Source organism: Xyrauchen texanus, chromosome 32 (genome assembly GCF_025860055.1).
Source record: "Xyrauchen texanus isolate HMW12.3.18 chromosome 32, RBS_HiC_50CHRs, whole genome shotgun sequence".
Classification (NCBI taxonomy): domain Eukaryota; kingdom Metazoa; phylum Chordata; class Actinopteri; order Cypriniformes; family Catostomidae; genus Xyrauchen; species Xyrauchen texanus.
This window is the reverse complement of record NC_068307.1, coordinates 14052026-14065759: the sequence shown is the minus strand read 5'-3', so window position 1 is coordinate 14065759 and position 13734 is coordinate 14052026. Positions and strand designations below refer to the sequence as shown.

The window sequence follows — 13734 nt, the reverse complement described above, 5'->3', positions numbered from 1 at the left end:
CACCAATGACAGCATTATTATTATCACACAGGTGAGGTTTTGTAGGACTAGTGATTTGTTAAAAGCAAACATTAGTTTCCTCCATGTGTTTACTGTTTTAAAATGATGCCCAACAAAATCACAAATGTTGGCAGAGTATGACGCCGTCAACTTTCACAAGCTTACAGCATTAAACTCCTGAGGGAAACTCCTTGTGGTGCCCACAAGTCACCATCCAATGCATCCTCGATATTCGGCCTGATCGAGAACACATTTGGGTAATTTTATTAGATAATAATAAGAATAGTATTGGAATTAAACTTCGGCAGTGGATGATAATGTTGAACGAGTCCACGAGAACGGAAGAACACAGAAGAACGCAAATTGAGAAACGGCTCTTGTTTTTGGGAAAACAGCCACTAAAGATTCCAAACCATTTTCAGGCATGATTTGACAGAATTGGAAGAGTTACTCAAGAAAACATTCAATTATTAATATATGAGATCACATATAGAACATTGACATTCACATTAATGGATACTTCGCCATCTTGCCAACACTCGTTTAGAATATCTTAAGGGAGATTAAACACATGAGCTCCCTTGTCTTCACAGCAATTAGTAGTCACATCACTTTGCAGTTATTTTGCAAAAATGTGAACTTCTCAACTTGAGTGGGTGGGCACGCCCTCAGTTCGCTGGATGTCTGCAACCGTCATTAATAAAATGACATTCGGTTGCTGCGAGTGTGAACGGGGCTTGAGGCTACATCTCTTCATTACTATGAACAATGAAACCTTTGGTAGTTTATACTTTTCACTCTTTTTGAACATATTTTAATTCCATTATGTGTGTTAAAGGGAGCTGAGCAGGAACAGGTTGCGGTTGATTGAGGGACTCACCTTCCAGGGTTTGAGCAGCTTGGAGGTTCTCAAGCTCCAGAGAAACAACATTAGCAAGCTGACGGATGGAGCGTTCTGGGGTCTGGCACGAATGAGAGTCCTGTGAGTACAAATTTTCACATATTACTGTAATAAAGGTTTTACACTACTCTTATTAAAGCATTTAGCATTTACAAAAGCCACATAATTATGTATTAATGACATTCTTGTTTCGCAGTAGACTATTTACATTATGTAAATATGTATGTTTGTTTTTAACTTTTTACCAAAGTGACGTGCAATAAAGTGTCCATGCATTATTCATTGCATCATGGTCAAGTCTGTTTGACACTTAACAGAAATGTATCATATAGTAATAATTATATAATATTTTTTATGATTTACATTACTCATAATTACCTTAAACACTCTTTTTCTTATTTATAGTCACCTGGACTTTAACAGCCTGCGGGAGGTGAACAGCGGCTCTCTGTACGGTCTGGAGTCACTCCTGCAGCTCTACCTCTCAAACAACTCCATCTCCAACTTCAACCCTGAGGGATGGGGCTTCTGTGAGAGACTTCGAGAACTGTAAGACTACATCTCCTCCTTTCTTTCCAGTTCTCTCTGTCTAACTTGTAAAACTGTAAAATTAAGTAATAATCCATTCAAGGTTGTGTTTTAAAGTGATTTTACCACAGCTATGGGCGGTTCATAAGCAAAGGGTTTTAAAGCAACATCAATATATGATGAAGACAGCAATATTCAAGAAATAGTTCTTAAAAATGATAATCAGAAAAACTATTCTTTCAACAATACAGTACTTTGTAACTGTATGCTGTTAAAACAATGTTGCATCTTGGCGGATTAATATAGGATTTAACTGATGTCCAGCCACATTTGCGCATATACCATCATTCTAAAATGGGTTTGAACACTGCTCAGGTACAGACAGAAAGAAATGAGCATGTGTATTTTTATATTTTGGTGGGAAACATTGCATAATGTGTGCAGAGGTGTCAATATTTGTCACCAAGATGTCCATTCATTGTGTTTATTTTATCTAGCATTTACTCATCTGCAATATGTCTTTAAAACATTTCTTATCTGATGTTAGAACAATGTTCAGCAGATGTTTTTGCAACATTTATCATTTGGGAAATTTAAGATGTTTTTCAGATGTTGCTTTCCATATGACACACTGTGTGTGTGTGTGTGTGTGTGTGTGTGTGTGTGTGTGTGTGTGTGTGTGTGTGTGTGTGTGTGTGTGTGTGTGTGTGTGTGTGTGTGTGTTACCTGGGAATATACACTCACTGGCCACTTATGGTGGGAAAACATCGCCTGGTCTTGTAAATCTGGATCTGCTGAGGTACACAAATGGTAGGCCCACTGCAGCCTCCGTTGTTCTTGGCTGACAGAAGTGGAACCCAACGTGGTCTCCTGTTGTAGCCCATCTGCCTCAAGGTTCGACGTGTTGTGCGTTCTGATTTGTTTTTCTGCTCACTACAATTGCACAGAGGGGATATCGGAGTTACTGTAGCCTTTCTGTCAGCGTGAACCATTCTGGCCATTCTCCGTTGACCTCATCAACAAGACATTTTCATCCACAGAACTGCAGCTCACTGGTTGTTGTTTTTGGCACCATTCTCTATACACTAGAGAAAATCCCAGGAGATCAACAGTTATAGAAATACTCAAACCAGCCCGTCTGGCACCATCAATCATGCCACAGTCTAAATCACTGAGATCACCTTTGTTCCCCATTCTGATGGTTGATGTGAATATTAACTAAAGCTCCTGACCCATATATCTGCATGGTTTATACATTACACTGCTTAATTGGCTGATTTGACACGTGGTAAAGAAACCATTGCACACAATTATTACATTGCAAACAAGTTTCCATCTGCAGTATGTCCTGCTATCGCCCGCTGTACTAAACACACAACACTCCTCGTCTTCCTGTAGATAAGCCCTGTTTATCCCTGTTGATGCACTGGATTGCCATTGCTTACAAGCTCGGTCCCATTTTTACTCGCCTCTTAGGATGCTAAATAAAAAAAATTGCTATGTTTCCACCAACATTATGCAGAGATCTCCATCTGAGCGAACTTATCTCTGTGAATGTGTGTATACACAGGTCAGTCCTATCAAGCGTGTCATATACTCCTCCAGCGATATCTTCCTGTAGCTAAAACTCTTGTCAGTCGTGGGGTAACAAGGCATTATCAGTTGGGATTGTTGACCTTTTTTTGCTAATGGTCAGCTGTGATTTTGCCCATATGTTTATGACATAGCTGTTACTGCATTGTGGATAAATTGATGGGACATCAGCTTGTTATGCAAACGGTTGATTATGGAAATCATTCTGCTTTTTTTTTTGTCTACCTCATTATTACCACTGCTTTGTAATTTTGAATTTTTTACATTTTCATTTAATTAAATGAATTATTAAAACCAAGTTTTGTGACAAGTTTTCTGGAACCAGATTCGTAATCTACATTTCTTTATCTATAATCTGCTGCATCTATATTTTTTAGCACAAAGACAGAATGGCCACATAGTTTTCAACCCTTCCCATCCTACCACATTTTTTTTCCACAATCCATTCTATTCCCGATGGATAAAATCAAGTCCCACCCCAAAATGATATACAGTTGAAGTCAGATGTTTACATGCACCTTAGCCAAATACATTTAAACTCAGTTTTTCACTATTCCTTACATTTAATTGTAGAAAAAATTCCCTGTCTTAGGTCAGTTAGGATCACTACTTTATTTTAAGGATGTGAAAGGTCAGAATAATAGTAGAGAGAATGATTTAGTTCAGCTTTTATTTCTTTCATCACATTCCCAGTGGGTCAGATGTTTACATACACTTTGTTAGCATTTGGTAGCATTGCCTTTAAAATTGTTTAACTAGGGTCAAATGTTTTGGGTAGCCTTCCACAAGCTTCTCGCAATAAATTCTCCTTCCTGAACGGTATGATGGCTGCGTGGTCCCATGGTGTATATACTTGAGTACTATTGTTTGTACAGATGAACGTGGTACCTTCAGGCATTTGGAAATTGCTCCCAAGGATGAACGAGACTTGTGGAGGTCCACATTATTTTTCTGAGGTCTTGACTGATTTATTTAGATTTTCCCATGATGATAAGCAAAGAGGCACTGAGTTTGAAGGTAGGCCTTAAAATACATCCACAGGTACACCTCGAATTGACTTCAATTAGCCCATCAGAAGCTAATTGCCTAAAGGCTTGACATAATTTTCTGGAATTTTCCAAGCTGCTTAAAGGAACAATTAACTTGGTGTATGTAAACTTCTGATCAACAGGAATTGTCATATAGTTAAAAAAAAAAAGGTGAAATAATCTGTCTGTAAACAATTGTTGGAAAGATTACTTGTGTCATGCTCAAAGTAGATGTCCTAAACGACTTGCCAAAACCATAGTTTGCTAATATTAAATCCGTGGAGTGGTTAAATTAGTTTTAATGACTTGAAGTGTATGTAAACTTCTGACTTCAACTGTACATCACATTACAAAAGTAAGATGGATTATGAATGCTGTTTCCTGTTAACTTTAAAGAGAGGACCAGTGTAAAAAGTAAAAAACTTGAATGCAATTCTTGTTTTTGTATTTTCTCTTCAGGAACCTGTCTTACAATAACCTGACGAAGCTGACCGAGGGCAGTTTTGCCAAACTGGTGAATCTGATCACTCTACAATTGGGACACAATTCCATCAGTCACATCACAGATGGTGCCTTTAAAGGCCTTAATTCCCTACGCACGCTGTAAGTTTTGGTACTCTATAACGAAACTTCTATGATCCTGATTAGGTTTTGTCATGCATGTTAAAAACGTTTGATGATGTTGGAGGGGTGGCAATGTGGTGAGCACATGGACTTCTGACACATGTAGCTGTGGTGCTCATGCAGGTGAAGCAGGTTTGAGTCTGGCCTGCCCTGATCCCATTTTCTGCCCAAATAATTCCTGTCAATCTACTATATCTGTCCAATAAAGAGGTATCTCCTGATACCATTTTTTTGGAGACAGAGGATGAGTACCAACTATTGCTTTTCAGTACTCGCTGATACCAATTCTGCAACATTTTTTTTTTGTTTTATATTTTTGTAATGTTGAAGTTTTTAAATATATTACTGAGACTGATGATTTGTAGGCAGCGTGTTTATTGTTTAATTAACGGTTACTCATAAGTCATCTTTAAGAAAGTAATTTTCAGCTATCTCAACACAGGGTTCCTGCAGTTGTCTTAAAATGTCTTAAATTCAGTTTTCTGAAACTTAAGGTCATAAAATGTCTTAAATATCTTTTGATATTTTGATACAACAAAAGTCTTTATAATTTAAGAGGTCTTAAATTTGGGAGCGGAAAGACAGGAATCGTGATATGATCTAATCTGATTATCAAACTTCAAAAGAATACGATTTAATTTAATAAATGCAAGCACTGCGTTCTTTAAAGTGAAAATGTGGCACTGTTTTAATTTCTCCAAGCACGTGGGGGCTTGTCAGTGTTTCCAGCCGTTGCAAAGCAGTTAGTAATCATTGGGCTATATCAGTAATTTATGACAAGCAATCACTAATGATCAACTGTTGATGATGATATAGGGTTGATGAAATATGACAGTGTTTACTTTTAATTGTTTATATTGTAATACGTTATAGATTATTGTAGGAGAGCACATTTTATTTCCCTTATCTGTTTGAATGAGCAGCTGGAAGCAGTGAAGCGCAAACATTTCAAAATAAGAGTCCCAGAAGTATTTCGGCTTTTAAACTTAAAAGTTCTGTGTGGTTACACTCTCTTTTCTTTTCTTTTTTTCTGGTTAAAAACTGCATCTGGGATTTAATTAAATTTTGACTCTTGTGGCCTCTATCTGGCCCTCCCCTTCACACAGGGTTCGTACAAGGTGCTTGAAGTACTTTTTTTTTTTTTTTTGTCCTTTTTACCAAGAGGTGCTTAAAGTTCTTGAATTATAGAAAATGTAAAATACGTCGCTTAAATCATTAAATAAATTAAATGTATTTATTTTCAGAAAAACACTACGACAGACTAGACTAGACCACTGGTGAAGCAGGCAGAGCAGAGCTGTCATGTGGCACCTGTTACTTTTGTCAGCACTGTTCAGAATGGGCCAATCACAATCAATTGTTACTGGAGTATTTTGACAATATATATTTTATAGATACTGCTGTATAAATTCTTACAACTATCCGTTTTAATTAAAAATTACTCTCCAGAGTGAAAAAATTATGAGATTTTAAAACATTCTGAGATTTTAATGCAGATCAATGGAGGACTCCGTTTTGTGAGCCGTCTAGCAGCCCCTGGTGTAAAGACAGCTTTGTGTCTCACAAAATAGGTTATTTCTGACAACATTTGGGTCAATATCAAAATATGTTGACAAACATGACCCTTGACTTTATTAGTCATGAAATGGCTTTCATGAAAAGTTATCGTTCTATAACCTAAAATGTAATGATATGAGATGGCTTGACACTATTTTTAATTTATTTTTATTTTTAGAAAAAATATTTGAAAATCAATTGCCTGAAAAATTAAATCCTATCCCCTTCATCTGTTACACAACTTTTGTTTTATTAATAATTTGAATAATTTATAAAGAATGTTTGTCCCTTAATTTCATGGAATTGGTGTTATCAATGTAATGTTTTAAAAATATTTTCAGAGACTGCTTAAATATGCATATAGTGATTTTTCCCAGAATGTTAAGTTATTAATTCACATTTTAACTACTATTTTCACACAAATATTTGGTGTTGTACCCCATTAAATCCTCAAAATTTGATGTTGTAACCCTTTTAACACTCATTAGTGTTAATTTAGTGTTAACTTAATTAGTTTGTGAAACAAAATTAAATAATAAAAGAAGGAACAACAGCCAAGTTGTCCTTTTATGACATTAAAAATAATGTCAACATGTTACAAAATGTTTATCCTCAGCGTTTATTGCCAAAAACTGAAAGGAACAGGAAATTTCAATATTTTGTAAGTTGGAAAGTAAAACATTTTTGAGAATACCCATTTGCAATTTCGCTCCGTTCCTCACGTAAATCTGTTTTGTGACTTTAGAAAACATGAGTCATATGGACTACTGTTTACGGACACGGTTATTCACTTTTGTTGAAAAGGAAGTGCATTTTAAGGGAGCACACTACAATTGCACATTATTTTCATCATGAATGAACCAAGAATTATTACTGAGAATATGTAGTTAAATATGCACATTGAGATATGTTGTACTTGTAAAAAATTGTGTTTTATAAAAAATAAATGATCTGAATGAATAAAAGATTTTTATATAAAATTAACAAATGAAGAAATAGTTTTAATGATATCTTGAGCATAGTCCTTGAAAACAAATACAAATGTGCTTAAAGTCCTTGAATTTAACTTTGAAGCATCTGTACGGTTGTTCACAGGAAGACTAAGGACATTTAACATGGGCTACAAATTAAAAAAAAACTATTGGCAGATTAATTGCCTTTCAACACATTTTCATAGCAGCAAAATCCATTATTGGTCTACCTCTAATTTGTATTTATATAAAAATACATAAACCAATTTAAATGTGATGTACTGTATATGTGGAAAATATGTCTTGGATACAGTAGATCATATCCTTATTTACTTTACTGATAAGCAATGTTAAGGCCATGTTGAATGTGTGGCCCTGCCTGTTTGAGTCTGTGATACATTATTTATTTTGAGATTGTTTGTATTGGTATGGGGATATGGTATTCATTTTATTAGTTCAGGTCTTGGAAAAAGGTCTTAAGTCTTAAATTTGATTTTAAAAACTCTGCCGCAACCCTGCAATATTATTAGAAAGCGATATAAAAATAATCACAATACCAAGTTTTGTTTGTTAAATATAAACAAAACCAAGAGAGCTGACCAGCTAACTTTTATTGGTTTCAGCAACTGTTACACAATGTTTAAGACATTCAAAAAAACATTTTAGCTCTCACATTTAAAAAAATAAAATAAAATGGTCAACTGTCAGAAACAAAACAAAATAATAACCAATATGTAAAGGTTGTCTATCAATAAGGATTTTTTTGCAAATGTACAGGTAAAGTTCTTGTCAAGAACAGAAGTAACTCATGAAATCTGTTTTTTTTCCCCACAAATTCTGTTCTCCATTTAATTCTTCTGAATAGTGTTACTGAATACTGTTTAATTCAATTTAATCATCAAAAGGGTGTCTAATTAAATACATTTATTGCAACTGTAATCAAATAAAAATAAAATAATTTTCAGCATTACAGTTCGTTATTTTTATCATATAAAGCTATTTTATACAGATCCTCACAGCACAATCCAAAATAATACACAAATGATTTTTGTCAAATAAAGTGCTTCACAACAGAGCATCACAGATGTGAGATGTTGCTTAAATATATATATATTTATTTATTATTAGTAGTATTACAGTGAATAATACATAACTAATAGTAGTGAAATATTTCAGTTGTATTTTTTGGAGCCTTTATTGTGGTAAAAACCAAGTGAAGCTCTTTCAGTTTGTATGTTTTTGATGACAGGTTCACAACTACAGAAAAGCAAATCGTGAGGTAACACAGTGTGATAATTAAATTGCAAAACACTGTGATTTAATTACATAAATATGTAGTCTGTATGTGCTCCACGCTTCAAGGTGAATGCACGTTCTGCTCTGTCATCTACTACACAACGAGCTTCCCTCTTGATGCTCATGTTGAGGTGTTTTCTGTGAATGAGCAGCCAGCTTCATACATTCACTTTGAAGCACATAGCACATGCAGACTAAATATTTATTTTATTAAAAAGCAGCCTTTGCAGTGTTATCACTATGTCATATTTTCACTTGTGTGCAGTGAAATTCGAATTTGCAATGACATATGTCAAATGGTATCAGTTTTTGGTATTGGAGCATTTTTGAGTACCAGCGCAGAATCTGACCCGATTCCGATACTGGTTTCAGGACATCACTATAATGAGAAGAAGCCAGGGATTGATTTATTCGCATTGGTGAAGTCGCCATTAGGTCTTTTGAGAATGTGTTTCTTTCCTTTTTTGTTTTTGTCTCATTGTTTGCTTGTTGGTTCCCACCAAAGTTGGATGCACATGTGCTTCCTGCTCAAGGCCTCCTAGAAGAGCCAACCTCTTCTTTTTTTTTTTTTTTTCCAAAGCATACAGTGAAAGGCATTATGGGAGTCCAGCTCTCCAATCTGACTTTTATAGACACACAAAGTCTGAACCGCTACTTCTTGCCCCCCTCCTTCAGTTTCTCAAAAAGAGAGAATAATTCTGCCTTTGCTTTCTAAGATGAAGGCTTTTACACAGTAGGGTGACAAGCCAAGGCACAACACGGCCCTCAGTGCTGCTGGCAGTGGACAAAGTGTGGGGGGAAGGGTCCTGTGAAGTGTAATTGTGAGGGCCGCTGTTTTGTGCCCCCCATGATTTCCTTTATGACTTCTTTCTCCCTCTCTCTCCTTGCTCTCTCGCTCTCCTCTGAGCCACTTCTAATCTAATCATGGCCTTAGTGCCTTGCTGGAGCTCCTGTTGAAAAGAAGCAGGGACTGTTTTAATTGGTGCGTGCTTTTGGCCGGGTGAGGGGAGCCCTGTTAGGGTGTGAAAGACCAAAACCGGACCATCTTTGAGCCGAGGGAGTGGGGGTCAGGTTTTGGGGCCTCCGGGCCTACTGTCATTAACAAGCCAGGGCTCATTCACAAGCAGCCAGCCAGAAAGAATAGGAAATTGGCAGCTAGGGCCAGGCATAGAGGAAAAGTAACAAAGAGCCAAGGTGGGGTGGTGGACTGAAAGGGAAGTGGCAAACTCCCTCCACCCTATCACAAAATAAAAAATAAAAAATATATATATATATATATATATATATATATATATATATATATATATATTTATTTATATATTTATATATTTATTTATTTATTTATTTATTTATTTATTTATTACTGGAACTATCTTTCATACATAAGATGTCATACAAATTGACCCCTTGCAAAAAAGCTCTTGCTTCTGGAATGATATAGTGATGTTATCAGATGGTAACACCATGGTACTTTGATATATTTACTTTTATATTCATATATCTACAATGTTATTTACATTTGTACTCAAAGGTATACAGTGGTATATAGATGTTACAGTACATAATGAAAAAAAAAACACAGTGACATGTCATAAAGATATGCCTGTTTGATTATTTATGGTTGTCAAGGTATTGTTGAAATGTGTAAAAAAAAAAAAAAAAAAGAAGATTCAAACAAGAGAGCAAGCCAGTCTTCATGTCATGCCATGTTCACACATCGTGAGTGTCGCGTGAGTGAGGCACGAGCGGGGTGGTCTCGTTGGATGTTCACATTGGCCTCTTCTGCAAGAAACGGCAGCACCTCTGCGCAGAACATAAGTTATCTATGCCAAATAATTTTCTTTAAGGTCATAATAATCTGAGGTTATTGCTGCTTCAAGGACAACAGCGGGTAGTCACGGGCACTTCATCTTTGGTTGTGGTTGTTTACGGTCTATACTGTACACATATAAATACAGGATGGCAATATGTCTGGCAGTTTATTAATTATTTCCTTTTAAGTTATTTTATTCGGTTTACTTTCATGCAGACATATAAATTGTAGTGTAGTGTAGGTTCGGTTGGAATAATTTTGATTTGCTTTTGTGTCTTTTCAATAATCTCCTATTTTAGTGTTGTACTGCACCCAGAGCCGTTGAGCGCGGCGTGAGCCATGCGGCAAAAATATGCTCAACGCCGAAACTATCTGCTCGCTGCTTCTGGGATGCGTCACCTCGCAACTCGTGCTTGTAGTGTAAACGGTGTCATCTGTTAATATGGGTGCCGAAACAGATGCACGCCGCTCAAGCCTCGCTCGCGGAGGATGTCAGAAAGTGAAAACATTTGAACCGTGTATGCAAGCCACAAGAACTGTTCGGGCTTGTCTGTGCTTTGTCTGCAGTTGCATTATGGGATGTGCCCATATACCCTTATCTGCCAGCGCATTTGGTTCAGTGATGGATTCAAACGGCTGTCAGAAAGAGTGCGTGTGCATCTGTATGAAGGGCTTTTGTTTGTGCAAGTCGCTTTCAGTTGTCATGCATTATTCATGCATTAGCCTGTGCGTTGCTACGCTCCTTCAAGTCACAATTCACAAAGGAAAGAATGTGCTTGACTGGCTAAGACAGAGAGAGAGAGAGAGAGACAGAGAGAGAGAGAGAGACAGAGAGAGAGAGAGAGACAGAGAGAGAGAGAGAGACAGAGAGAGAGAGAGAGAGAGAGAGAGAGACAGAGAGAGTGTGAAGGCAAGTAAGAAAAATTGTTGTCGAAATAATCAGGTGCGAGGGCAGCTTCTACCACTGCTGAATGTCTGCCAATGGTTCATGGACAAGCAATTCTTCATGCTTTCTGTCTGTCTTAATCTCTTTTACTCTCTGCAGGGAGCTGGACCATAATGACATCTCTGGTACTATAGAGGACACCAATGGGGCCTTGACTGGGCTTGAAAATCTTAACAAGCTGTGAGTATCAGCCATCTCTTCTATCTCCAACACCAGCTCCACCTCTTTACCTTGATTTTGTGCCTTCATACTCTTACATTGAGGGATTGGTCTGAGCCTTTGGTCTTTAAAGATATGCTAAGATCATGCATGTTTGGCCTGCCATGGACCTTGATGTGAATGAAAATATAAGTCAGAAACTTAATTTACGCAAGTATGTGAATGTGGAACTGAGTGTTTGGCCAGCACATTACAAATGCACTGTCCGTTGAACATGCTTAACATGCATTCTTGCATTTTTGTGGTGGGAACAATCCTCAGTGCTTAAGGGGGTAATAGTTATGTTGAAAACAGCTTCCAGTTTTGTTTCCAAGATGGCCACTGACTAAACTGTCTTGCGTAACTTTCATGATCAACACCAAGATGCATTTGTAACACATTGAAAATGACCGTATGTGAGCTTCGTTTTCATTTGCATCAAATTAAATATTGCATCTAATCTGAAAGGTTCACACGGTACGATTTTGGCCAAACGTTTGAGCCCTGATTCAAATTTCGGTAATCTTAAAAGATTAATCTTGTCATAAGGCAAAATCTGCAGTCTTTGATCACTGAGTATGACATGTTCATCGACGGCCAATGCGTTAAATCTTTACCACCGCTGAAGTTCTGGCAGTGTCACAGATTTTGTGTTGCAGTCGTGCAGTGTGCCTGCTCCTACGATAGCCCGATAAAACACCCAGTCAGTGCTGTAAATTGGAATGATTGGGACCAAAGTCTTGGGTAAAATCCATGGCACACTGTACAAAATTGTCAGACTGTCATAGCCAAGATCTCACTTGGATAGTGTCATACAGTCTGTCAAGCAACAATCGTAAAGGATCGTAAAAATCGTTAGAAGGCTTAAGGTCCATTATTGTTCTATCAGGTCACACTTATCCACATAACATACAAATTTGAGTTCATATACCCTGTTTTCTTGTGTGGATTTGGGACAAAGCAAGCATTAGGTGAAGGCAAAGGTGAATTGAATATGAGCACTGGGGCGAACCTTATTGGCTGACAGGGGATGAGCTCTATTCTTTGGCTTTAGTGATAGAATCATTGAAAGCGTAAAATGGGAGGGGGGCGGAGGAGGGGGTGCGTTCACACACATCAAACGCCTCGCTCTGTGCCTTTTGTTACGGGAGCAGAGGTTCGTAAATCTGCGGAAGCCGCCTGTTGATGCACAACCCTGGCCAAATCCTACCAGCCATGCTGCCAAAAAACATATTCACCCATCATGGGAATATGTGCGAGAGAATGAGAGACTGATGCACTCAACCTCAACTAAGTGTTTTCTGCCTTTTTGTTACCACAGGACGTGGATTGTGGTCATTCCTATAGGTTTGAACAGAAGAGAGGGACTCTGTAGGCTTAGTAGATTACCGATAAAATCTTGTTTTTGTCCGTGTCTCTTTTTGATTGATAATGATTTGCTTACATTTTAAAGGGGTAGCTCACCCATTATGACAGAATTTAAATTTTTTGGGTGAACTATTCCTTTAATCCCATATTCCATGGATGCATGTCCACAGACTTGGTTAGTTTAATAGCTTCTATTTGGATCTGCAGATTTGTCAGCATCATCCGCCAGAGATTGGGCATTTTGAATTATGAGGTTGGCATGATAGCTCGGGCCGAGACTGCTTGGAGGGTCCAGAAATGGTGGGGGGCTAGAGGAGATGAGTGGAGGTGATGTCTTAGTCTTGCAGGGGATGACAGATGCTGTCGCACACACACAGACTATAAGACTGCTGACAGACACAGTAGTGGTTGGGCTTTGTGGGTTAGAGACTGACTATGTTGATTCACACTGTGTGGATTCCTATAAGCACATATTGAATCTATTTTCATGACACCGCTAGGCGCCATGATCAATATACTTACATTCTGTATAATTTAACACAGTCTCCATCCAATTAGTCCTGAGAACCACCACATTTTCCATGCACATATAAGGAGTGTCATAAAAATATGCATGAGATTCAACAAGAACATAGTTAATGCTCAAAAGAGCGTAAGAGACAAACGGTCCAAATTTTTATTCTTCTAATACATTGCATACAGCCCATTTACACAACCAAATTCTTATGATTGGGTTGTCTTCATTAATTGTATTGACGTTGCTTGACAGGGAATGGAAAGTATAATGGGACGCTGGCAGCGCAAAAACCGGAGAAGAACCTCAGAATTAAATTGCACTAACCCATTAACCAAACCCTTTCATGCTGTGCACGTGCTATTTCGCCAACACACTAATGCATAGCTAAGACTTA

At 37.5% G+C, this 13734-nt stretch overlaps 1 protein-coding gene across 1 annotated transcript in view; it reads left to right on the top strand.

The window, feature by feature from the left end:
• Positions 1–13734, top strand: part of LOC127626051 (leucine-rich repeats and immunoglobulin-like domains protein 1) — a 43216-nt gene that overhangs the window by 16168 nt on the left and 13314 nt on the right. The window contains exons 5-8 of the mRNA XM_052101580.1: positions 839–982; positions 1307–1450; positions 4510–4653; positions 11357–11437. Of these exons, the coding sequence (XP_051957540.1) occupies positions 839–982; positions 1307–1450; positions 4510–4653; positions 11357–11437 (513 nt within the window). The remainder of the gene's footprint in view (positions 1–838; positions 983–1306; positions 1451–4509; positions 4654–11356; positions 11438–13734) is intronic.